This window comes from Littorina saxatilis, linkage group LG3, assembly GCF_037325665.1.
Source record: "Littorina saxatilis isolate snail1 linkage group LG3, US_GU_Lsax_2.0, whole genome shotgun sequence".
In the NCBI taxonomy this organism is placed as follows: domain Eukaryota; kingdom Metazoa; phylum Mollusca; class Gastropoda; order Littorinimorpha; family Littorinidae; genus Littorina; species Littorina saxatilis.
Window position 1 is genome coordinate 77,387,428 of NC_090247.1, and position 25,803 is coordinate 77,413,230.

The window sequence follows — 25,803 nt, forward strand, 5'->3', positions numbered from 1 at the left end:
ACAATTCCTGGTCTTCAGACCGATGGTACAATTCCTGGTCTTCAGACCGATGGTACAATTCCTGGTCTTCAGACCGATGGTACAATTCCTGGTCTTCAGACCGATGGTACAATTCCTGGTCTTCAGACCGATGGTACAATTCCTGGTCTTCAGACCGATGGTACAATTCCTGGTCTTCAGACCGATGGTACAATTCCTGGTCTTCAGACCGATGGTACAATTCCTGTTCTTCAGACCGATGGTACAATTCCTGGTCTTCAGACCGATGGTACAATTCCTGGTCTTCAGACCGATGGTACAATTCCTGGTCTTCAGACCGATGGTACAATTCCTGGTCTTCAGACCGATGGTACAATTCCTGGTCTTCAGACCGATGGTACAATTCCTGGTCTTCAGACCGATGGTACAATTCCTGGTCTTCAGACCGATGGTACAATTCCTGGTCTTCAGACCGATGGTACAATTCCTGGTCTTCAGACCGATGGTACAATTCCTGGTCTTCAGACCGATGGTACAATTCCTGGTCTTCAGACCGATGGTACAATTCCTGGTCTTCAGACCGATGGTACAATTCCTGGTCTTCAGACCGATGGTACAATTCCTGGTCTTCAGACCGATGGTACAATTCCTGGTATTCAGACCGATGGTACAATTCCTGTTCTTCAGACCGATGGTACAATTCCTGGTCTTCAGACCGATGGTACAATTCCTGGTCTTCAGACCGATGGTACAATTCCTGGTCTTCAGACCGATGGTACAATTCCTGGTCTTCAGACCGATGGTACAATTCCTGGTCTTCAGACCGATGGTACAATTCCTGTTCTTCAGACCGATGGTACAATTCCTGGTCTTCAGACCGATGGTACAATTCCTGGTCTTCAGACCGATGGTACAATTCCTGGTCTTCAGACCGATGGTACAATTCCTGGTCTTAAGACCGATGGTACAATTCCTGGTCTTCAGACCGATGGTACAATTCCTGTTCTTCAGACCGATGGTACAATTCCTGGTCTTCAGACCGATGGTACAATTCCTGGTCTTCAGACCGATGGTACAATTCCTGGTCTTCAGACCGATGGTACAATTCCTGGTCTTCAGACCGATGGTACAATTCCTGGTCTTCAGACCGATGGTACAATTCCTGGTCTTCAGACCGATGGTACAATTCCTGGTCTTCAGACCGATGGTACAATTCCTGGTCTTCAGACCGATGGTACAATTCCTGGTCTTCAGACCGATGGTACAATTCCTGGTCTTCAGACCGATGGTACAATTCCTGGTCTTCAGACCGATGGTACAATTCCTGGTCTTCAGACCGATGGTACAATTCCTGGTCTTCAGACCGATGGTACAATTCATTTTCTTCTGTTAGTTGTTAACCGCAGTGTTCCGCGTGCCTTACTGATACTTGAAGGTGACCAGGTACTCTGGGTAGGCCTGAGTGTCATTGAAAATGACATACATCCCTGGAATCTTGGAATCGACCGCGGAGTCGTAGAACCGATCCGAACCTCGTCTCTGCGGCAAGAATCTCATTTTCTCGTTCCCGACGACAGAATGTCCGACGAGGACTTTGCACTGGTAAACACGACAGAGTCCTGATCCGTCCGGTGGACTGTAGGTGCTCCGAATGGAGTATTCGCTGTCCACTGCGAAGTACACTCCCGCTCCGAACTTGGTAGCTTAACAATCAGAAAATTAAATTAAATTGTTTTGTGAATAATTAGCTATCGCACATTCACATAAACATGCAGCATCAGTGCAAACATACACAGTTGTACACTGACGTACGTGCGTGCACACTCACTCACACACACACGCACGCATGCACGCACACACACATGTAACGTCTTTCAGTTCAGCACATACACGGAGGCAACTCCTGTCAGTGTGTTCCAAGCGTTATTCATTTCTTAGTAGAGGCAAGCACATGTAAGGTACATCGACCTAGATATTCTCTAGCATGGTGGGGAGTAACGTGCAGTGCGCATGTCCCGTGACGTATGCCTTTGTTACAATGCGCATGTCTGGCCTAGTGCCTTATTAAGCTCACTAATCGTGTCAACACACACACACACACACACACACACACACACACACACACACATTTTGTAAGAACAGATGGATTTAAAACGGTGCTGTGATAGGGCTACATTTCGCATAAGGCTAACTAAAAGACAGATCATTCATTGTAAAACCCTCAAAGAAGGATATATATATAGTGCAAATCACTAGACTGCTAACCCTGCAAAATCAAGAAGAAACAAGTCGCGTAAGGCGAAATTACAACATTTAGCCAAGCTGTCGAACTCACTGAATGAAACTGAACGTACGGCTTTTTTTTTTTTACCAAGACCGCTCGTTTAAAAGGCAGTGAAATTGGCAAGCCAGTACAGCGCGGTAGTGGTTGCGTTGAACAGGATAGCACGCTTTTCTGTATCGCTATTTTTTTTAACTTTCTGAGCTTGTTTTTAATCCAAACATAACATATTTATATGTTTTTGGAATCAGGAACCGACAAGGAATAAGATGAGATTGTTTTCAAATCGATTTCGGAAATTTTATTTTAATCATAATTTTCATGTTTAATTTTCAGAGCTTGTTTTTAATCCAAATATAAAATATTTATATGTTTTTGAAATCAGAAAATGATTAAAACTAAGTTGAAGTTATTTTTGGATCGTTTCATAACAAAATAATTTTAATTACTATTTTTAGATTTTTAATGACCGAACTCATTAAATTAACGTTTAAGCCTCCAAGCTAAAATGCAATACCAAAGTCCGGGCGACGTCGAAGATTGCTTGACCAAAATTTCAATCCATTTGATTAAAAGATGAGGGCGTTACAGTGCGGCCTCAACTTTCACAAAAAGCCGAATATGACGTCATCAAAGACATGTATGAAAAAAAGAAAAAAACGTCTGGGGATATCATACTCAGAAACTCTCATGTAAAGTTTCATGAAGATCAGTTCAGTAGTTTTCTCTGAATCGCTCTACACACTCACACACACACATACACAGACACCAAGACCTTCGTTTCGATTCCCCATCAGTATGTTAAAACCTTTAGTCAAAACTTGACTAAATGTAAAAACACACATGAAAGCTAAGTTTATGGAACGTTTAGCAAAACTAAAGGTTTTACATTGATCCTTCTTTATCATTGCCATTCTTGGTTTGAATTTGTGTTTTAATAATGTTCTTGTTTTTCGTGATAGTTTTTGTTTATTGTCGAAACCAAAGGGCATTGGGGTGAATAAAAAACCGTGCCGTTCGTTGCGCTATGAGTACTGCGGTTTAACCCGCAGTTCAAATCAAAGCGTGTTACGATGACTGAAGAACATACCGTTCTTTCCACAGTAACTGCGGTTAAATCCGTATCGGTTGATGTTGTCGGTGGCGTCCGATGCAGTTCCGTGCCACAGCGTCTTCTCGTTCTGGATGTCGGGGTTCTGCGCTTCAAGCTGGGTCTTCTTGGTCTGGTACTGGGAGTACAGCGTCCGGCTTTGGACTCGATCAATCTGGAACAAGACATAAAACTTGTCGGTCATCATCTTGGATGACGCACACTGACAGCCTAATTGACGCGGCCTCCTTTGCTTTGCTCCGTCGGACTTCAATTCGACTTTAGTCGGGCGACAATCCTAGATGATCAAATGGAAGCCTATCATTGTATAATTAATACATATTTAGTCAATCAGTGGATGAAACTGAATGCACTTCCTTTTTGCACAAAGATTAGTACACCCAATAGATTGGCCGAAACCCCACAGACGAGAAAGCATTGACAAATTGTCTCGGAAACACAAGCCCAATTAACCTAATTTTCATACAAAGGATTTGCTTGATTTTTTTAGCTTGTTTTCAATCCAATTAAAGAGATAACATAAGGAACAAAATGTAATTTTCTTTTTTCAAATCAGTTAGCAAACCTTCGCAATTCGCAAAATCACAACTTTTATTAACAATCTAATTAACCAATTCTTACGTTTTCCAGCTAAAATGCAATCCTATAGTCCGCACTGAGTCAAAGAATGTTTGACCATAATATCAATCAATTTTTTACACAAATGATGAAAAAAAAGAAAAACCGGATATGACGTCATCAGACATTTCTCTAAAACAAAACACCCCCCAACCACACACTCACTCACACTCACATAGCGCCTACCCCCGATCCTCCACACACACACACACACACACACACACACACACGCCAATATGCACATACCGCCGTGACAACAACTTTTTTGTTGCCCGCACTTGACAAGAAATTGGCTTCCACTTCTTTGTACTCTGTGGCTGTGGGTTTGAGCTGCACCATGTTGAGGTCGTCTTTCTGCGAGGCCCAGTGGGGAGGTGGCTCTGTACCTGACTCTGACACAAGCACACACAAGGCTGGTAAATACTTACTAATGAATACATGCCCAGTCTCGGATAAGAATGACAGCCTTGATCTGTTAATAATCCAGCTGAAACTCGCATTTCTCATGATCCGCTAATTATAACCGCCATTCCCCCAGATGGGATGAATACAATTTCTTTATATTTTGATTTCACAAGTGAATATGTTGCTGTCAAAGTTAAGGTCGCCTGTCATTTATCAGAGTCACTTAGCTTCGTCTATAATTTCGTCAATATGTTATATTATATTATCATTTTGAATGCCGAGCTCCACTCTGGAATCTGTCAGAAAAATCAAACAAACCTTGAATTATAATTCTTCTGTTGACATCCAGTCTACTTTGTGGGTCGCTCTGTCTATACTCCACCATTTCCTGAAAGTCAATGACGTAGACGTCACCATCTGCATCCTTGATTTCAACTGTCTTCTCTTGCTTCTTGTAGGCAGCCTCGATGATGGCGTTGACACTGGAGTGGTAACCGACTCGTTCAGTTCCCAGTGTCTGTACCTGACAACACGTGCAGTCAGTCTTTTGTGTATGAACTATTGTATAATTGTGTGATAGGGTGGAGTGGAAGTGGGGGAAATAGGCCAGGAAGCATAAATGAGACGCCAAGACAGAGGTTGCGATAACGTGACTTTTAATTAACGGACACCAGAAAGCAGACACCAGAAAGCAGTGTAGATTCTCCTCAGTGAGCACACTTGAAACAGTAAACACAAGAGCACAGGTTCACAAGGAACACAAAACCTGCTGCTGACGATAGTCGCGAAACACAAGAGCACAGGTTTCGGAATTCAGTTACAACCACAAGTCGACCGATTACAACTTCGCGACAAATTTGGTCAGCACTTCGACCGTTCACATCAACCGACACAATCGGAGCAACACACAGCTCGCTATCCCAAATCGCATTCTCTCCTCTGGCCTAAATGCTCAGTCTTTTAAAGGCTGGTCACTTCCGATAGCCAATAGGGAGGCTACCTAGGTGTCAGACAACGGGGGGCGTTCTACTTAAGATTGCCTGCCAAATGAAAGGGATCGTTAAAGAGGCAGAAATCGTTACAGAGGTGTCACACACCGGAAATATTACGCACACCGGATAAGGCTCATTAGATTACAACCAGTTACAAAGAAGGGGGGGGGGTAAGAGACTAAAACCTCCAAGCCACCTGGCATCTTCTATGATGTACCCTGTCAAAAGAAATGACACCCACTTGACAAAACGCCGTCCAACGATACCCAGACAGTCTGGCGGCACATTACATAATGACCACCTAAATCTGAGATAAGAGGTTAGAAAGGAATCCGGTCAAGAGTCTACCCTACGATAGTAAACACACAATAATCCTAGCGGGAGACACAACTTGGGTCAGGGGAAGATAATAGACAGGGGAGGCAACTGAGTCGGGCAGGAGATAATTACACAAAAAGACTGGATACGCCACTTGGCTACAATTGATATTTTTGGATTTGTATAATTGATAGAATAAGACAGGCACTGTTTTGCTTATATACAACTGAGTGTGCGTTTGTTTCAGTGCATGGTTACTAAAAGTCTTTGCCAGTACTGAAGGTCTTCATCAAAATTAATATGTGGGCACCGGAAATTACATTTAGCAATATCAATTCAAACACCTGTTTATAAGCAAGAACTTGAAGACCAGTATCTTTCACAGTACAGACATTTCGTAAGATTGACGGAGGTGTTAATACGCCCCCGCTCCAAACAAAATAGAGATCAACAGATACAATAGGAAGACTTTTTTTTCATTGTAAAATAGCTACAAATCACTTACTTCGATGAAGCACCACTGGACCATACTAGCCACCAAGTTGTCTTTCAGGAAGTCTGATATAGCTGCGTAGGCATCCAGCACATCGTTGTTGAATCCATGCAGTACAATGCGTTCCTTGCTTGACTGAACATCAGTTTGCACATTGTGTTGCAGTCCAATGCGCTCAATTGCCGCAATCTGAATAAAACATACGATTTCGAAAATTTAATGCTCTCTCTCTCTCTTTCTTATGCCACACACCTCGTAAAATAAAATTTGATTTGATCTCTCTTTCTCTCCCCTCCCCCCCCCCCCCCCCCCATTCTCTCTCTCCCTGACTCGCTCACTTTTTCTTTCGCAATCAAATATTGCCAAAATGTATAGTACACACTTCTCTTACAAAGAAAAGATAGTACACACTCATTTTTTAAAGAAATCCAAATATGGCAACTTGAATGTCAATGTCGCCGATTATTTTTCGCTTCTATTAGTTCACGACATTCTCTTTTTAGGAAATATTCTCTTCTCGGGAAATAAATCCTTTATATATCTAATTATGTGTGACTTTGATGATAAAGCATTCGGAGTGGCTAACGGTACGATATCGGATATAAAGCAAATTCGAGGGCTTATATACTAGCGAAACGATATCGTACGCGAAGCAACTGTGAGAGCTTGGATGCTAGCGAAACGATATTGGATGTGAAGCAAATTCGTGGTCCAGATGCTAACGAAACGACCCTTTCTTGTTTTTCAGGCATTTTGTTGTTGTTGTTGTTGTTGAGTTGAGCATTTTTCCCCGTCACTTCCGGTTTATGAGAAAAATGTTCCGATCCAAGCAGCCTTTGTTTTTCTACCGTTGTCACGTGACTCCTCTTCTTTCCGTCCGCGTTTTGCTGTCCATCATGGCGGAGAATGATCGGTGTTTGCATGTTGGCCAGCATTTCGATTCCTATAGTGATTTACATGAAGCTGTGACGCGATTCTGCCAGACATCACATACACGCCAGTTCAAAACGCCAAAAGCAAAAAAACGGCATCAATTTTGGTCAATTTTGAAGCGAGTTACGCCCGTTTTAAAATAAAAATGACGTCATTCTACTTCCACTACAAAGTTAAACGTTATTTACAGCCAAACTAACAGCGCTATCGATGTGCAGTTTTCACTAAAGTGGTTCCTATACATCAAAGAGTTTTTTTTTTAAACAAAGTTGTTTTTAGCTGTTTTCTGCCCCTTTAAACATTGTGATCAACACTTCAATGTGCTAATTCTGTGATTTCAACTGTTAGTATTAATGTTTGGACTCTTCAGATTGAATGGGATTTTTATTTATTACAAAATATGTTGGGTCTTAAACTTTGTGATGAACACTTTGATGTTGCTAATTCTGTGATTTCAACTTGAGACGGCTCTCCGTAGTCAGCTAGACGTTAAGCAATAATAATAAATAAATAAATATATTTGTCCAAATGTGTTTAATCTTAAACTTTGTGATCAGTTTGTTTGCGAGAGACAGTTTGCGAGCGGAAGAGGGGTGGAATTGTGCGACAGTGTGGCGCGCATACATGTGTGTGTGTGCCTCTGTGTGTGTGTGTGTGTGTGTGTCAGTGTAAGATCTGCGGATCAATAACACCAGCAAAAACAATAATTGACCTCTAAACAATAAAATACACACCCATCATATTAGCATTGAGAATTATCCGAATGCGGATATGGGAGCTAGATCTTCCTGTTACAGGGGCGGCGGAGCGTCAAAATCATTGGGGAGCAAGGTTTTTTATAATCAGTTGTCAGGAAAAAGTTGATGGAGGGGGGGGGGGGGGGGGGGGGGGGCTGGAGCAATACGGACAATGTTGTCAGCCGGGTATTGAAACTTTTCGGCCCTTAAAGTCTGACAATGTTGATGAGCAGGTGGGGGGAGGGGGGGGGGGGGGGGTGTACCGTGTAAACTTTACATTTTTTTTTTAGGCAGATTTTTTGGGGGGGGGCCAAAGGATACTCTGCCACCCCCCCCCCCCCCCCCCCCAATACATTTGTTTGGGGGCTATGGTCCCCCCTGCTCCGCCGTCAGTGCTGTACGAGTATATAGAGTTAGAGCCCACTTTTTACTGGGGGTATAATAATAATAATAATAATGTTTTCTTATAGCGGGATAAACCAGAGTTTTAAGGCTACGGTCTCATCCAGCTTTACAAATCCGCACACACACAAAATAATAAATAAATAAAATATATACATTATATATATATGAGATATAAAAATCAAACATACACATATCGCGGGATTCACCAAGACACCATGTGAAGTACGTCATACATGACGCCATATTGTTACTAAAGTGACGTGACCGCTGAGGATGTATGACGTACACTACACTCTTGCCTGGTTATCAATCGGCGTAGGATACAAGTTCAAGCTTATTCAGTCTCATCATTCCGTTTTGTTAAAACTTTAGCCTTCCTAAAGCCAGGTTTTTTTCGTGTCGTTAGCATATTTGCTGGTTGAAGACCAAGCGAAACGATATCGTGCCGCTAGCATATTTGCTTGTTGAAGACCAAGCCAAACGATATCGTGCCGTTAGCAGCCTAACCAAACGATATCGTGCCGCTAGCATATTTGCTAGCCAAACGATATCGTGCCGTTAGCAGCGGCCTAAAGCATTAACCTGTTCATTTCTGTACATTGCCGTTTAGTACACGAATTTGTACATTTTGTTTCGCCTTGGGAGGGTCCTTAGGCCAGGTTTAGTGTATCAGTTGTGTATCTCTTTGTCTCACTGAAAGCCATTACCAAAACCATCAATTGCCGGAGAAAGTTAACTATGTTTCGATAGTTTCCTCTGTGCAACATTTAAGCCTATTTTTTCTCCCGCTGAACTATACAGTCCTTCCAGTGAAAACGATTCGGCTTATCATCTCGAACTGGGTCCTGCAGGCCTTTACCAGGGAAAAGATCTGAGGCGGCCAGTCGTATTGTTTACACGGACTGAGCCTATACACACCAGATAATGTAAACAATCACAAAACAGCGTTATGTTACCTGAGCACTGTAGTTTTCGCTGTGTGTTTCGAATTTTATTTCTGTCCGCGTGAATTTTCCATCCACAAGTTGGTTGAACTGCTCCTTGAAGTCATCGATGTGCCATTGGTTCTCGGCGTAAATGATCAACACTTTGGGTTCTTTGGGAGCCAGAAAGGACGAGGCTGCCACTGCACCGCCCTGCTCTATCGCTTTAACACACAGTTTCCTCTGATGAACACCTGATACCTTTATTTTTCAGATTTTATTATCACAATCTCTGTTGATTAACTCAATGTTAAGACTCCTTTCTTTCTTAGACCTGGTTTTTTCAGATTTGTCAGGGTCTTGGGGAGGGGGGGGGGGGGGAATGTCCACTGCATGCAGCCACAAAAAAGAGCGACATTAAAAACCCGAACTATAATAGCAAATGGATACTCAACATGACCCAAAACAAAACCCCAACACATGGACTGCTACAGTTCCAAAATCAAGACCCCAAAATAAAAAGGTTACTGAATGAAATGAACACGGCCATGTTATTAGATTTACACAAGTTAGGTCCAGATAATTGACAAAGGGGTAACACATTACAGGTACCTTGAATCTTTCTTGATGACCTGCTTTTGCCGAACCAGCTCAAGAATCCGCCAGATCGCTTTCTGTTGGCCACTTCACATAGAGATATTTCAAAAGTTTAACAGAAAATTATAAATTGCAAAGTAATTATGTGTCTTTTGAGAAATAGTATTAGAAACAAGCGAGCATGTACATCATGTTGTGCATTCTTCCGAGACAAACAAAAGGAAAATGCACTGAATGGAACAGTCATTTTTGTGCAAGTTATCGCGTGCACCAACAGCGATTTCTCCAGATTTCTACATGTGAGAAGAGCATCTTTCCTCTGGGACCTATACCAAACAAACAAAACCCAGCCTAATCCTACATGTGAGAAGAGCATCTTTTCTCTGGGACCTATACCAAACAAACAAAACCCAGCCTAATCCTACATGTGAGAAGAGCATCTTTTCTCTGGGACCTATACCAAACAAACAAAACCCAGCCTAATCCTACATGTGAGAAGAGCATCTTTTCTCTGGGACCTATACCAAACAAACAAAACCCAGCCTAATCCTACATGTGAGAAGAGCATCTTTTCTCTGGGACCTATACCAAACAAACAAAACCCAGCCTAATCCTACATGTGAGAAGAGCATCTTTTCTCTGGGACCTATACCAAACAAACAAAACCCAGCCTAATCCTACATGTGAGAAGAGCATCTTTTCTCTGGGACCTATACCAAACAAACAAAACCCAGCCTAATCCTACATGTGAGAAGAGCATCTTTTCTCTGGGACCTATACCAAACAAACAAAACCCAGCCTAATCCTACATGTGAGAAGAGCATCTTTCCTCTGGGACCTATACCAAACAAACAAAACCCAGCCTAATCCTACATGTGAGAAGAGCATCTTTCCTCTGGGACCTATACCAAACAAACAAAACCCAGGCTAATCCTACATGTGAGAAGAGCATCTTTCCTCTGGGACCTATACCAAACAAACAAAACCCAGCCTAATCCTACATGTGAGAAGAGCATCTTTCCTCTGGGACCTATACCAAACAAACAAAACCCAGCCTAATCCTACATGTGAGAAGAGCATCTTTCCTCTGGGACCTATACCAAACAAACAAAACCCAGCCTAATCCTACATGTGAGAAGAGCATCTTTCCTCTGGGACCTATACCAAACAAACAAAACCCAGCCTAACTGCTTCCTCTGCAGGGTGGACATTTTGTTTTGCTGATCTAATTTCGCAATTTGACACAGGTGTCACGAATGAAATTAGTCCAGCATAAATTATTATTCTTCGCAAAAAGCAGATTGACGGTGCATTTTTAGTATTTGTCCAAGTGGAAGGATGCTTTTATGTCATATAAAACCCCAAACGGATCGATCATGATTTTCAGAATGACCTACACGGATCTACGCGGTGCAGGCTCGTTCAATAGCACTGATCATGACATAAGTTCTTCTCGTTGTCAATCTGTGAAAAACAAATAGCAAAACACAGTCAGTACAGAGATCACACACAAGACAGAAAATCAAAGTAAAGAAGGAAATGAATAAAGGAACTCACCGACCGAGCTCTGCCCAGCGGGTACAGAACGTAGAGATGCATTATGGGTCAGGGGTGGCTGAGCTGTAGTGGGTGCAGAACGTAGAGATGCATTATGGGTCAGGGGTGGCTGAGCTGTAGTGGGTGCAAAACGTAGAGATGCATTATGGGTCAGGGGTGGCTGAGCTGTAGTGGGTGCAGAACGTAGAGATGTATTATGGGTCAGGGGTGGCTGAACTGTAGTGGGTGCAGAACGTGGAGATGTATTATGGGTAAGGGATGACTGAGCTGTAGTGGGTGCAGAACGTAGAGATGTATTATGGGTAAGGGATGACTGAGCTGTAGTGGGTGCAGAACGTAGAGATGCATTATGGGTAAGGGATGGCTGAGCTGTAGCGGGTACAGAACGTAGAGATGCATTATGGGTCAGGCGTGGTTGAGCTGCAGCTGCTTCGAACGCCTGTGAGACACCAAAGCAAGGAAATACTCGGAAAGCCACGAAAAGGACATTTTTTAAACTTCATTCAGGGACGGAGGTGCTCTGAAAGGGTGCAAGACACGATTCATGGTTTTCGCTGTGGCCTTTCTTCAAATTGTCTTTAGCAAGTTTAAGGCAGTCCTTTAAGTTAACTTCCCCCATATTTGGAAAATCTGCCCAAAGTGACGGCTAAGTCTTTGGCGATTTGTAAGCAGTGTAGGAGTTTGACGACTAGGTAAATCAGGTATCTGTTATGAAGAAACCGCAAACTATACGTATCGTGACGTAAGTGAGCTGGTACATACACCATTTACCAAACGATACGCCCTGTTGCTTTGAAAGAGCACGCTTTAAAAATTAAAGCTGGAAAAGTCCTATGAACCATCACCCGATATAGTATTCAAGCATTTTATAATAATAAAGATTAACCTTGATCGTAATAAAGAACTCAATGAATATGTTCATACAAGCAACGCAACTTAATCCCTTGATGGTCAAAATTGGCAATATTTCCACAGCTAAGTTATTTTAGCGAAGTTATTTTACTTCTCTCCTGTAGCAAAATACAAGGGCCAACTGAGAAGTACCGGGCCCGACCAGGAAGGAATTGACTTAGACATCTAAAACTTGGCATGAATTAAGAAAGGTTCTTATGAAGACTTTTTGCAAAATAATACGTATTGTCAGTAAGTACTGGTGTCACATGACTGATGTGAACGAGTTGATTGGCTAATGGCGATGCGCTAAAACTGTTAGCGCACTCTTGGAGTGCACTAATTTTTCCACAGAGCGTATTCTTCCGCCCTTTGCCTAAGCGAGACTGTACTCTCATCCTCAGATTTAATTAATGACATGTAGCTTATATTCTCCACAATACCAAAATACCATACATTTCCTGCTTCTCAATTAAAGCAGAAGTGGGTTTTTTCTGACAGATTGCATGTGCCTGTGCCACAGTTGCCACTGATCTAAAAATAGAACCCGCTGTGTCTAATTTTTCCGTTTCGACTTGCGAAGACTCTTCTCATAATCATGCCGTAGCTTATTATCCACATTACCAAATTATGAGTTAGTATACATTTCCCAGCAGCTAACAGAAAACACAAGTGTTATTCCGATAGCGTACCAGCTAGATCAGCATTTGGAATATACGTAGCAGACTACACTGAAATACGACTGCATCTGTTCAGTAAATGAATGTTTTCCGAATTATTATTTCAAGGCAAGAACAATAGGAATCCAAAGCGTGTAGGGTTTAGAACGTCCGTACCATATAAGACTTATTACCAGCTTGCCTCATGGTGCAGACTCAGTGCAACGTGACGAGCAATTTTTGTCTTTGGAATGAGGCTGCAGTGGTTCGATTGCCCTAGCCTTGCAGACGACACAAACCCCGCTCAGCAAACTAACATGTTGGGCAAATGTGAACGAAAAAACGATGGGGATATAATACGTGTAGGGTTCAGAGCATTCTTACCGTTCATATTTAGTACCAGATGAGTGAAGATACCACACGAGAAACATGCCACATTTATTTTGAAAATGTGCTAACCGTCGACCTTGGCGGTTAGCCATACCCAGGGGAGTCACTCTGCACAGTCAATCCGTCGAAGCTCGACTAGAGGTTTCGAATCGCAAGTAACTAAGAACACAGTCCTTTCTCCGAGTTCAAATGAGGTCTCTCTGAAAGATCATCACTGTTTAGCTTAACGCTACACTGCATGCAATTTACCAACAGAAATTAAAACAAGAGTTTGCGTGTGATGAAAGCACGACACACTTGAGACAGCCCACACAAAAGTAGATCTTCCACGACCTGACCACACAGTTATGCCTATTGGTTTAAACATAAGTTTATTTTAACAAAGGTTACAATCATGACATGTATACAAAGTTCACAGAAACAGCAACAAGCTAGAAGCTTATAGTGGTGTTCCTGCATGACAGTACAACATAAGGCGGTAACGGGTGAAAAATTTGTCTCAATAAACCAAATCTATTAATAACGTAATGAACGTTGCATAATGATGATAAAGAAGACAGTAAAGGAAGGAAGGAGGGAAAGAAGATGAATAAAAGAAGAGGGATGGGTAGGAGATGTGCAGAAGTTAAAGTTGTTGTCCGGCTTGTAGAGCATTTATTCTGAACGTTCAATGAACGAGTGTACGGTGGAAAAAATTTTCCTGTTCAAATCTAAAGAATACTGTCTGTCTCCGTTTAAAAGGTGGGGGAGGTGAATTGTGTGATTAGGGAGGGTATGTATAGATTCTTGACGTGCTTCGCGATAATTTGGACAATCGAATATGAAGTGTTGTACGGATTCGGACGGGAATCCACAGTCACAAGATGCATCTGTAGCAACGTGACGTCTCACTAGATCGTTATTGAGATCACTTATATATAACCTGAGCTTACAGTGAATTATTTGTGACATGCGATCTCCAGAATAAAAATAACACGGCGGACTTAAATCGTTTTTTGACAAAAAGTGCTTAAATTCACTTAGGGAATCACTAAGTTTTATATAGTCTGGTAAAGAATTCCAGAGTTGTGTAGTAGATGGGAGAAATGAGTTTCTATATAATTCAGTTTTAAACGATGGAACTTTCCTGTCTAGAGGTCTGCGCCGGTGATATGGGTTATGCGTGACTAAGTTATGCCTATTCAAATGCGCGTAGCAAAATGTGCGTGTTGTATCTTCTTATTTCTCTGGCGGTACCGACAATATCGTTATTGAAACAATCCCAGTGCACGAAGGGATTTTTTGAGCAAATCGAGAAAATTCATTGGATGTCTCAATAACTTAAATTATCACCGGTTAGTTAGTTAGTTTAAATATTTTAATTAATATAGATTGGGTCATGTCTCGTACCTGCACGCTCTTTATGTCGAGGTGGTACAGCACAATCCTGACTTCTCGCAGAGTGGTGTCAGGTCTGGTCCGTTGGAAGTGATCCACTGCATCCAGCATGGTCCTGGCAACGACGTCATGGGGGTAGTTAAGGTTGCCGGTACCCATGGCAGGGAGGGCAATGGTGGTGTGTCCGCGTTGACTGGCCACGTCCAGACAGTCTAAGACAGTCTTGTGGAGGATCTGTTCAACATTAAATGCACCTTTACATTTGGGGAGGCCCTCTAGATTGGGTCATGTCTTGAAATCCTATAATCCTAGATTTGCATCAAGTTTTAAAGCTCTCGCTTCAAACACGTGTAAGGCAGTGATAACTGTTCTCTTTTTTTCCCAAACACGAGTAGTTGTGACCTTGAACTTTGACGAAGGTAAACCATGTGTGCGTCATGTCTGGGAGTCCCGAAACCCTAGAAATATGTCAATGTTTACAGGTCTACCTTCAATAACCAATTTTTCAGGTGAGTCAAAAACGGACATAGGTATAGTTCCCGCACCTGTTCATCAGCAGGTCCCTGCCATGGATCGAGGGCGGTGTGCAAGACTTCTTTGCATGGTAACTGGTATCCTTTGGTTAGCACAATCTCTCCTGTCTCAATGCCATCGGGACGCTTGGTCTTGCATTCATCTTCTATCTCCTGTCCCGCACCTTCTAGGATGGACGCGGCCACTGCCCCTTTGGTCAGATCTAACTCGTGGGAAGCAGAATTGACCACTGCATCCACCTGCAACGTGACCAAGCTTGTGTGGAGTCTCTTTTTAATCTAACTTGCATGAAACAGGTTTTGGCTGTTTTTGAGCTTATTACTGTTTCAACCATAGCATATTTATATATATTTTAGATTCAGAACAAAAATAGAAATCCAATGGAAATACTTTGTATCTGATACTGCAATTTCGATTTCGAAAACATTTTCCTCGACAAATTAATTAATTAATTAATTAATGATTAACATTTCAAGCTGAAATGGAATCCCAGAGTCCTGACAGAATCAAAGACTATTTGACCAACATTTTAACCAATTCTATTGATAAAGAAGGTCGCCAAAGGGCCGCCTCAACTTTTTTAAAGCCTAATATGACGTTATTAAAGACACTTGTCAAAAACAAAAGGGAAAAATTGGGGGATACTTACTGGAAGAATTTAAATGTGACGTCCACACAAACCCACTGCACTGGTTAAATGCTCGTGTCACGGGTGTACACACACACACACACAAACACACACACACACAAACACACACACACACAAACATACACACACACACAAACACACACACATACACACACACACACACACACACACACACACAAACACACACAAACACACACACATAAACACACACACACACCCACACACACATACACACACACACACGCACACACAAACACACACACACACAAACACACGTACACACACACACACCGACACACACCGACACACACACACACACACACATATATATATATATATACCATCACCGTGGTCCCGATTCTCAGTCCACTGGAATATATATATATTATATACCAAGTCAGATCTTGGCTACATGTAAAAACAAAATATGCTACAAATTCACTGCTCCGAAAATGATACCAAAAAGTACCAAGAAAGAGCCAACCATGGAGTAAAGTATGCTATTTAATGGTACACGATTTTTTTCTCGCCTAAATCTAAACACAATCTGCAATTTGTAACTTTAGCAAGTGTACCTGTTGCTCCGCTAGCAGCCCTGTCGTCACAACTGCTAACTTGCCTTTCGCTGCACTCTTCAGTTTTGCCAACGGTGATGCTTTTGCTCCTTCTGAAACACAGACAAACAGATATGCAGACACACAGAGAAAAAGTCAGATTTTCACATGTGACAGAATAGACCAATTCCTAAAATAATTCTGTCGGGTTTGTATGTTTTGTGAAAGAGTGAGCACTCTTGCATCTGCGCAGACAAACATTGCCATGTGCTTCCTATACACGTGTTTGAGACACACCCTCTCGCTAGTGACTGGCCTATAATATCACGTGGGAAAGTTTTCCCACGGGACATTATTTCCCACGTGACATTTGTCTGAGCTTTTTTTCGAAAATCGTCTATTAAAAATGTTAGAATCGAACCGGTGAATTTTGTCCTGCTCATTTATAGATAAAACTTGTCGTGAACTATGAACACGATTGCGCATACTCAGAAAAGGTTACATTGGTAATTCCTTCCAAAGTTACAACATGGCCGTTTCCCCAAGCTGTAAACCATGTTCGGCCTTCCATAGGAATTCAAAAGCGAAAGGTTTACAATACAAGAACATCAAATGACCAAAGAGAGTCCTACAAGTAACACAGATAAAAATAACGACGAGTACTTCAAACAAATTACCTGAATCGGATGAAGCAAAGTTAATCAGGCTGGGAAAGCCTATACCTGCTTTAGCGGGCACCGAAGCTCTGGAAGACTGTGAAAGGCCGGTGCCTCGCCCCTGTTCTTCTCTGAAAGCCTGGACACGGTTCATACATTGTACGTTTTCATTATTTTGTTTCAGTCTTAGATGAACGTTGAAAGAAACCAACAACTAAAAGGTTGCAGAGCATTAATGTGCTTACTGCTATGTGCCAGAATCTTAAAATCAACTTTTCTACTCCAATAATATTCAGTAATAGTGTCCCAACATAATTATGTCTATTACATGGTGAATATTGTATTCATAACGGTTTATTGTATGTTTGCTAAGAATGAAAGTCAATAAGGAGTGTTGTATTTTTAAGTGTTTATTATATTTTTGTTAGCAACGAAAGTTGATAGTGAATATTGTATAAGAAATTGGTTATGCAACTTTTGCCATAAAAGGAAGTTTATAGGTGTTGTTAAAATAAAGTATTCATAGTAGAGGTAGAGTTATTGCAAGTGTCAAGTCGTGAAATAAGTTAATGAGGGTTACCAGGTGAACACGTATTAATTACTAGCGTGAGAGACCCGGCTTCGCCCGGGCTCTTCTGTCTGTCTATGGCTGTCTGTGTGCGTCTCTCAAACACACACACACACACACACACACACACACACACACACACACACACACACACACACACACACACAAACACACACACACGCAGGTAATAAAACATTCTGAGTTCGGTTCAAAAGTGTATGTTTAAAAAGAAAATGTATTAAGTGATGTAAAGAGAAGCATTTATACGCAGACATTCACACGCACATACCGTGGCTGACACGCATGGAGACGTACAAATACACATTCACACACAGTCATCGTGGCTGAGATGCCTGGCCGCAGGTACACACTTATTAGAAAGAATCCACAATTTGTACGTAAGAGTTTAAAACGCTTAAATGCATGCATTGACAGTCAAAATACATATTCAAAATATTCGGCCGATCTGGCCCTGGCCTTTGCTCTTTTGTCGGTTTCTTGTCTGTCTTGACGCTGGTCCGCAGTTTCGGCCGATCTGGCTCTGGCCACCGCAAGCCGCTTTTTTGCTAGCTTGCTTCTTTCTGATTGCTTTTTTTTAGAAGGCATTTTGATAACTGAGTATCAACAACAATTTGTGCAATGAGCATTGAAGTTCATTTCGCACATATATTGAAACACCTGGCTTTCACTCGTTTATATACTCTCTCAAAAGAATATTCGGGACGCAACTTCAAAGTAAGAAAGAGAGCTACCGGGAAAACCTCTACGTCACAAATGGAACGAATGGAAAGGCGTTCGAATGTAAACATCCTGTTTGTGTCTTTGGGCATGTTCACGTAATATTCCAGAGTATTTTTCCGACATCGCTACAATCTATTAAAATAGTCACAAATGGAACGAATGGAAAATCTTCGAAGGCGTTCGAATGTAAACATCCTGTTTGTGCCATTCGGCATGTTGATGTGAGTATTCTTCCGATATCGCTACAATAACTATAGTTATCTCGACTGTTCTTCGCTGTACAAACAGGTACATTTTAAAACGACTACTTTTATTCTAAAAAAAAAAACTAAAAAAAACAAAGCACGGTGCCGCCACATTTGCACACCAAGAGAATATTCTCGTGCATTCGTCGTTCAGATAAACACAGAATGAGTACGCACTTTGATTCTCATCACTCTGTCTCTGTCTGTCTGTCTGTCTGTTTGTCTCTCTGTCTGTCTTGTCACATATTGATATTTTAGGACAGAGAGAGCTAGTGTGTGCGTGTGTGAATTCTCAGAGACATATACAGAAAGCGCGATTGTTGTTTTGAATGATCAAGTGTAGATCTATATGCAATCTGTTTCTGTGTGTGACAAGTGCGTGTAATTCTTTCGAGTGTTTTATCTGTACGAGGGCATGAGAATTCTCTTCAGTTTTGCAATCGTGCTGATACGCCGCGGCTTCGTGCTTTGATCTGAATACTCCGGAATATGACGTGAACCTGCTGAGGGATGCAGACGCGGCTTGTGCTTTGATGTGTTGTAGACGAAATGTAGCCGTTTTAGTAGACATGCAGTGATGACATCGAGATTGCTATAATTCATTTTTCTTTTAGGGGGGTAAGGAAGGGGTTGGTGTGGTGGTGATGGGGGATGATGGGGGTGCTGGGGATGGTGGTTGGGTTGGTGTTGATGATGTAGGGCTAGTGGGAGTGGTAGTTGTTGAGTCGGCGGTGGTGGTGGGAATGGGGGTGGTGGTGGTGGGGGGGTCGGATCTGGGGATTGAAAGGGGGGGGGGGGGGGGGGCAAGTTTACTTTTTTTTTTAGAAGAGCCAAGCCACAACCAAAAGTTTCTCTCTTCAGGGGGGGGGGGGGGGGGAGGCGGAGGAGGATTGGAGGGCTGGCAGCGCAGCGGCGTCGGCAGTGGTGGTCAGGTGCACATCTTCACAGTCACAGGAGTGCACATGCACGACATCGTCTTCCTGCCCCCTCCCTTCTCGGAGCTTTGGCGATCACAGACAGACACACACACACACACACAGACAGACAGACAGACACACACACACACACACACACACACACACAGACAGACAGACACACACATACCCACACAGACAGACAGACACTCTTTTATTTATATGTATAGATAGTGTCGTAAAGGCAGAATTGCTGTCAAGAAATTATAGGTGGTCAAGAGGCAGTCACGATTGTGAGTTCGTAAAGGTTGTTGTTGTTGTTGTTGTTGTTGTTAAGACCAGGGTAGGTGGTCACCCGTCGCGATATAACCTTGAACGGTTGAAAACGACGTTAAACACCAAATAAAGAAAGAAAGAAAGAAAGTAGGTGGTCACGAAGCGGTCACTTTGTGGCCAGATTTATGGATTTTTATTGAATAACCACCTGTATAAATTCGGGGAAATTTCGTTACAAAGACAACTACAGCAACTACAGAACTAGACGAAGTTATTCACCAGTGTTCACTCCAAAAAAGGTATGATGAATTTTACTTGTTCTTGTTTTTAGAAGTTAAAGGCACACAGTAAGCCTCCCGTAAACCATCACAGATACTGTCAGTACAAACACCCTTCCATTTGAACGCTCACCAAACGGGAACATCCTAGGTGCCCTACGTAAAGAGCGAGCAATTTTTAAAGAATTAATTTTGCGGATTGTCTGATCAGACAATCGGACCGTGGTGCTTTTTGGCGCTAGACCTAACTTTTAAAATCTAAATAATAAATTGACAGCTTGTTACACAAACATTCTTAAATCATAAATCTATTCTTTTTTCATCAAGACAAGATCAGAACAATTCGAAGTTTTGAAAGTTTGAAAAAAGAAAAGCCCGGAAGCAGGGTCACGCAAGGTCGTGGTTCTCGTAGCAGACGACGGTTTATCACCAGTTCCTCTGAACAGTCAAAAGCCATCGCTAGAGTTCTTGTGAACTACAGCCGTTTGTTTCGTGCATAGTCAGAGGTAAATAATAACGTGCTATTGCAGATAAGCTCACATCGAGTCGCATTCAAATTACTAACTGACGACTACATTGTGAAAAAGGGAAACTGGATCACACGGGTTCACGATGGCTCGGGGGTAAAATAAACCACGCAAAAATAAATTCTTTGAAAATTGCTCGCTCTTTACGGAGGTCACCTAGGATGTTCTCAAGCGGTGAGTGTTTAAATGAAAGGGTGCTTGTACTATGCAGTATCTGTGATGGTTTACGGGAGGCGCACTGTGCCTTTAAGTTAGGTTTGGTAGATAGAAATATTCGTTCTAAATCGGCAATGTTTCAGATTGTGAATAACATGTGTATCTGAATTATTCTACTGGTATATTGAATATTGAAAATGTATGATTTAAATCACACTTATTTCCCTTAATTGTTGAATGCATTTATTTGTATGTGTAGGATGTGGTAGAAAATGAGAGGGAAGAACAACGTTGCGAAATATCCAAGGAAGCTGTTGCAAGGTACCAACTTTGAAGACGGAGTGAACCGTGACAGCGCATTAAAACTGAAGCAAAATCATGATGAAAAGGGATGAGTTTTGACCTTGAACTTGGATTCATTCCGTAAACCTTATTTCACGTTCAAATGGCATACTTACAGACCCTGTGTGCTAACGACATCGCCCACTGTTGACGGAGCGAGTAAAGTCGAATTTGGGAAGCTTTTATTGCACGTTACCCTTAATTACAATCATCATCCGTTACTGAAAGGCACAGTACGCCTCCTGTAAACCATCACAGATACTGTCAGGCTTTTTACACACAGTACAAACACCCTTTCGTTTAAACACTCACCGCTTAAGAACATCCTAGGTGCCCTACTTAAAGAGCGAGCAATTTTTAAAGAATTAATTTTGCGGATTGTCTGATCAGACAATCGGACGGTGCGTTTTGGCGCTAGACCTAACTTTTAAAATCTAAATAATAAATTGACAGTTTGTTACACAAACATTCTTAAATCATAAATCTATTCTTTTTTCATCAAGACAAGATCAGTACAATTCGAAGTTTTGAAAGTTTGAAAAAAGAAAAGCCCGGAAGCAGGGTCACGCAAGGTCGTGGTTCTCGTAGCAGACGACGGTTATGCCTATCGCCAGTTCCTCTGAACAGTCAAAAGCCATCGCTAGAGTCCGTGTGACTCGCAGCCGTTTGTTGTGTTTAGATTCAGAGGTAAATAATAACGTGCTATTGCAGATAAGCTCACATCGAGTCGCATTGAAATCACAAACTGACGACTACATTGTGAAAAAAAGAAAACTGGATCACACGGGTTCACGATGGCTCAGGGGTAAGATAAACCACGCAAAAATAAATTCTTTGAAAATTGCTCGCTCTTTACGGAAGGCACCTAGGATGTTCTCAAGCGGTGAGTGTTTAAATGAAAGGGTGTTTGTAATGTGTGTAAAAGCTTGACAGTATCTGTGATGGTTTACGGGAGGCTTACTGTGCCATTAAATTACTACTTTTAATCAGACATATTTCAAAGCTCTGAAATACCGGTCTGGTGACGTGTTCACTAAGGTTGTAATGAGAGCTACATACCTTTAACAGCCTTCTGATTTGACAGCTTCCAGTCTGCTTTTTCTGTGTCATTGTCACACTAACAAATACGCAGAATCAAAGGAGGCACAATACAGGGCTTCAGTCTGTGGGTATTTATTCAGATTCGCACAAAATAGAAACACGTTACCTGTAAGATTTGTGTGTCTGTGTGATAGACGACCACCGTGATCTCCCTCAGAGGGGAGAGGGGTCTTGTGTCCTGAAACTCCTCCATAGCTCGCAGCATGGTCTGTGCCACCACGTCGTGGGGAAAGCTACAGTTACCCGTTCCCAGCACAGGGAAGGCGACCGAGGTGTAGCCTTGAACACTGGCGAGGTCCAGACAGTCCATCACGTAGCCGTGTAGTATCTGTGGAAACCATGGAAGATCCATAAGTATGTTCTGACAACAAATGTACCCTGCGTAAATCTACCCTTTTAGATTGATACAGTGGTCTACACCAAGAAGAAAAACTGAACAATTTTCGAAGTCAGTCTTTCCCGTAAGGAAGTCGCAACATGTTTGAAAGCACGTTTACAAAATTCCATTTTGTGTCCTTTTCATGTTGATCAGTGGTCGCGGGTCTATTTTGCTGTGGGAACCTTGCTGAGGTGCACGAAGCAAATCTGAGTGCCAACCAATGGGGTGGAAACAAGCTGTAGAGTCTGGTTGGTCGAAATCTAATTAAATCTCAATATCAACCAATCCAATCCCGCGGTTTCGTGCCACTTATTTGGGGGGCACCTAACCCTAACCCAGTTTCGCTTCGTGAACCTCAACCGTGAAGAACAAACATACCGATTTGCTGACGGGCCCATCCCATCGCGGTAAGGCAATGTGGTAGACTTCTTTGCAGGCCAGGCCGTACCCGCTGGTCACCGCTATTTGGCCCGTAAGTAGATTAGTTGGGTATTTCGCCTTGCACTCCTCTTGAAGTTGTAGTCCTGCGGCCGTCAGCAGGGACTTGGACACAGCACCGTTTTTGAGTTTCAAATCCACGGAAGTAGAATTGACAATGACGTCAGCCTGTGCGGAATAAAATTGACCAGGAGACACTGAGCTAAGCTGACGTGCGTTTGCAAACAACAAAACAACAACAACAAAAACAACAACAACACTTCTTTAACTTGAAAATGTCAAACGCATTTAATACGCGAACGGCAGGCACAAAGATATATTACTTTAACCTACAAACTTGAGAGACCCATGTCATAACCAAACCGTATCTTCACACGTGTGCATATCGTGTAAATGAGGTCGGCTCAAACCCCAAAACGTATTCGGAAGTAATTTTCCACTGTAATGTTCAAGTCTAGGAGACAAACTCCATTCTCAAAAACTTTGTTGTTTCCTCGATCTGTAAGAATATTGACGCTGTTTTCTATTGTCAAATGTGTTTGCGCTCTATTTTGATGTTGATGTCAGCAATGTCATTATGGAAGAGCAGGTCAAGAAGGCGCGTCTTCAATTTCGACACTCTGGCTCCATCTGTAAGTTTGAGGTGGAAGGCAAGCAAGAAGAAAAAGTAGGATAAACAGCCTCGGGATACTTCATGGTTCTCTGTGTAATACCGGATTTACAGTTTTTCTTCGTCAAATATTGAAAGCTTGCTCGCAAACCTGGTATCACACAGCAAGCCATACGGTAATCTCTATGTTAGTTGGTCGCTACGAACAGAAACTGATATTTGTGGGACGTATTCTTGTTGTCTTTTATTCAATATCGCTGCATAGAACACCCAGCGAAATCCCTGCTTCTGTTACCCCTGTGACAGTACCGGCAAGTTGAAATGCAGATAATGGGGTGGGGTCGGGAAAGAAACGATTTTCAAAAAAGGGTTAAGCTTTTAATGACAGACACTTTTAGTAGTATTAATCACGGAGGGTGGATTTCAGAACCGTTTCCCTTGAAGTGTGGTATAAGACAAGGTTGTCCATTTTCACCCCTGGCCTTTATATTGGCGGTGGAAATACTTGCCATTAAAATTAGGAAAAGTGATATAACGGGTGTTGAATTACCCTCAAAGGTGGGCGAGGAGAGTGCTTTTTCGCGACACGCCGCCAGAATACAAGCGTTGACTGATCATGCCGTTGTCAGCACGCCGCCAGAATCCGTGCGTAAGGTGCGTGAGTCACTTCGCCACACACCGCCATAATAGTAGCGTTGGAAGTGGAAAATACCACGCTGGGGATTTTCCATACGAAAACCCACGTGATAGGTTCAGAGGTCGGCTGCATTATCATACGCGACAAATAACTCCCAGAACAGTTGATTTCATTGGTTAGTTTGGATACTACAGGTCATTGACGGCACCAACCCATGCCTTAGTTTCATATTTAGGATTCCAAAATGTCGCGAGTTGTCAGTGTTGTTGTTGCGAAGCGAAGCGGCGTGCAGAAGGCAGGCAGTGTGTGCATCAAACAGTGTTGTTGTGATAGATGGATAAGTGAGTGATGAGGGTGAATGAGTTAGCCAAATCAAGAGCTCGAGGTGTCAATGCTACTTTGGCCAAAACCCAATGCAAGCGGACGGACGCGATTCTGGTGCCGGGAATGTGCTGTGGCCACATGGCTGTGGCGCTTTGTGTTGAGCCGTGCTTCGAAGTGTGGCACACAAAGATCGAGTTTTAGCGTCAACTAAGGTGACTCGAGTCGAACCGGAGGTCGCAAAAACTCGGTCCGATACGACTGGAGTGACGTCACCGGTTAACCAACTTTCAACCTTGCTTCCTGCGTAGGGTCTCTCCAGTTCCAAGATGGCTGCCAAGGCGAGGTGAGAAACTTCTGCAAATATTTTTTGACAAAGTTACGGATTGTGAGAAGACATTTGTTGTAAATCACTTAGCCTTTCAAAAATTAAGGATACTGGGTTGGATACTGTCTTGGTTTTAATGCATTTTATTTTAGCAGTGATGTTTATTTTGGGAAGAAATGAGGTCAACAGGAGTTTGGGTGCGATTTCGGCTCAAATGTACTTTAGCGCCCTGAACTTTTACCCCCTGAACTTTTACCCGGCTGTTTTGCGCTCGATTTTCACGCTCACTTCTTCATTGACGTTCGAATCGATAGTTCGATGTTTTGGCATTACATTCACATCAACAATAAAACAGTACTGCTTGTTCATCATCGTCGTCCATCAACTCTCCACAACAGTAAATCCGTAACGCGCTTGTCGCCATCTTGTTGCAAGGGACGCGACTGGACACAACCCAACAGCGTTTCCGCGAAGAAAAAAACCAGACATGCGCAGTGACCCTACCGTAGCTCAACCCTGTTCCTCGCGAAAACTCGCTCAAAGGATGTTCTCCGTGCATAAACCGAGTTCTAAACAAGTCATTTATACAAAAACTGTAAATACTGTGACAGCAAGTGTTTCTTTTCTTCTATGGATAAAACCCAACGCAATGGGACTCGATTCTGGTGCCTGGAATGTGGTGTGGCGTTTTGCGTTGAGCTGTGCTTCCAAGTGTGGCACTGTAAATACTGTGACAGCAAGTGTTTCTTTTCTTCTACATGGATATATTCATCATAGTCATCACCCAGTCATCTCATTGTCTCATTCAGGTTAGTAAATTCTTTTTTGAGTATTCACTAACAACATTTTGTGCATATTTTCAAACATGTCTGTAGTATTTATG

The 25,803-nt window shown here is 42.4% G+C and overlaps 1 protein-coding gene and 1 long non-coding RNA gene across 2 annotated transcripts in view; both read right to left on the reverse strand.

Moving 5' to 3' along the window:
- LOC138963308 (uncharacterized) overlaps positions 1-25,803 on the reverse strand; it is a 304,793-nt gene that overhangs the window by 200,244 nt on the left and 78,746 nt on the right. The window lies entirely within an intron of this gene.
- The window catches only part of LOC138961034 (protein mono-ADP-ribosyltransferase PARP14-like), a 100,998-nt gene continuing 76,450 nt past the window's right edge, over positions 1,256-25,803 (reverse strand). The window contains exons 16-29 of the mRNA XM_070332634.1: positions 22,965-23,192; positions 22,314-22,535; positions 17,081-17,198; positions 16,425-16,516; positions 15,212-15,439; positions 14,679-14,900; positions 11,350-11,788; positions 9,808-9,879; positions 9,229-9,419; positions 6,210-6,386; positions 4,713-4,917; positions 4,236-4,381; positions 3,351-3,525; positions 1,256-1,682 (exon numbers count right to left, since the gene is read on the reverse strand). Coding sequence (XP_070188735.1) covers positions 1,399-1,682; positions 3,351-3,525; positions 4,236-4,381; positions 4,713-4,917; positions 6,210-6,386; positions 9,229-9,419; positions 9,808-9,879; positions 11,350-11,788; positions 14,679-14,900; positions 15,212-15,439; positions 16,425-16,516; positions 17,081-17,198; positions 22,314-22,535; positions 22,965-23,192 — 2,799 coding nt within the window. The 3' untranslated portion in view covers positions 1,256-1,398. The remainder of the gene's footprint in view (positions 1,683-3,350; positions 3,526-4,235; positions 4,382-4,712; positions 4,918-6,209; positions 6,387-9,228; positions 9,420-9,807; positions 9,880-11,349; positions 11,789-14,678; positions 14,901-15,211; positions 15,440-16,424; positions 16,517-17,080; positions 17,199-22,313; positions 22,536-22,964; positions 23,193-25,803) is intronic.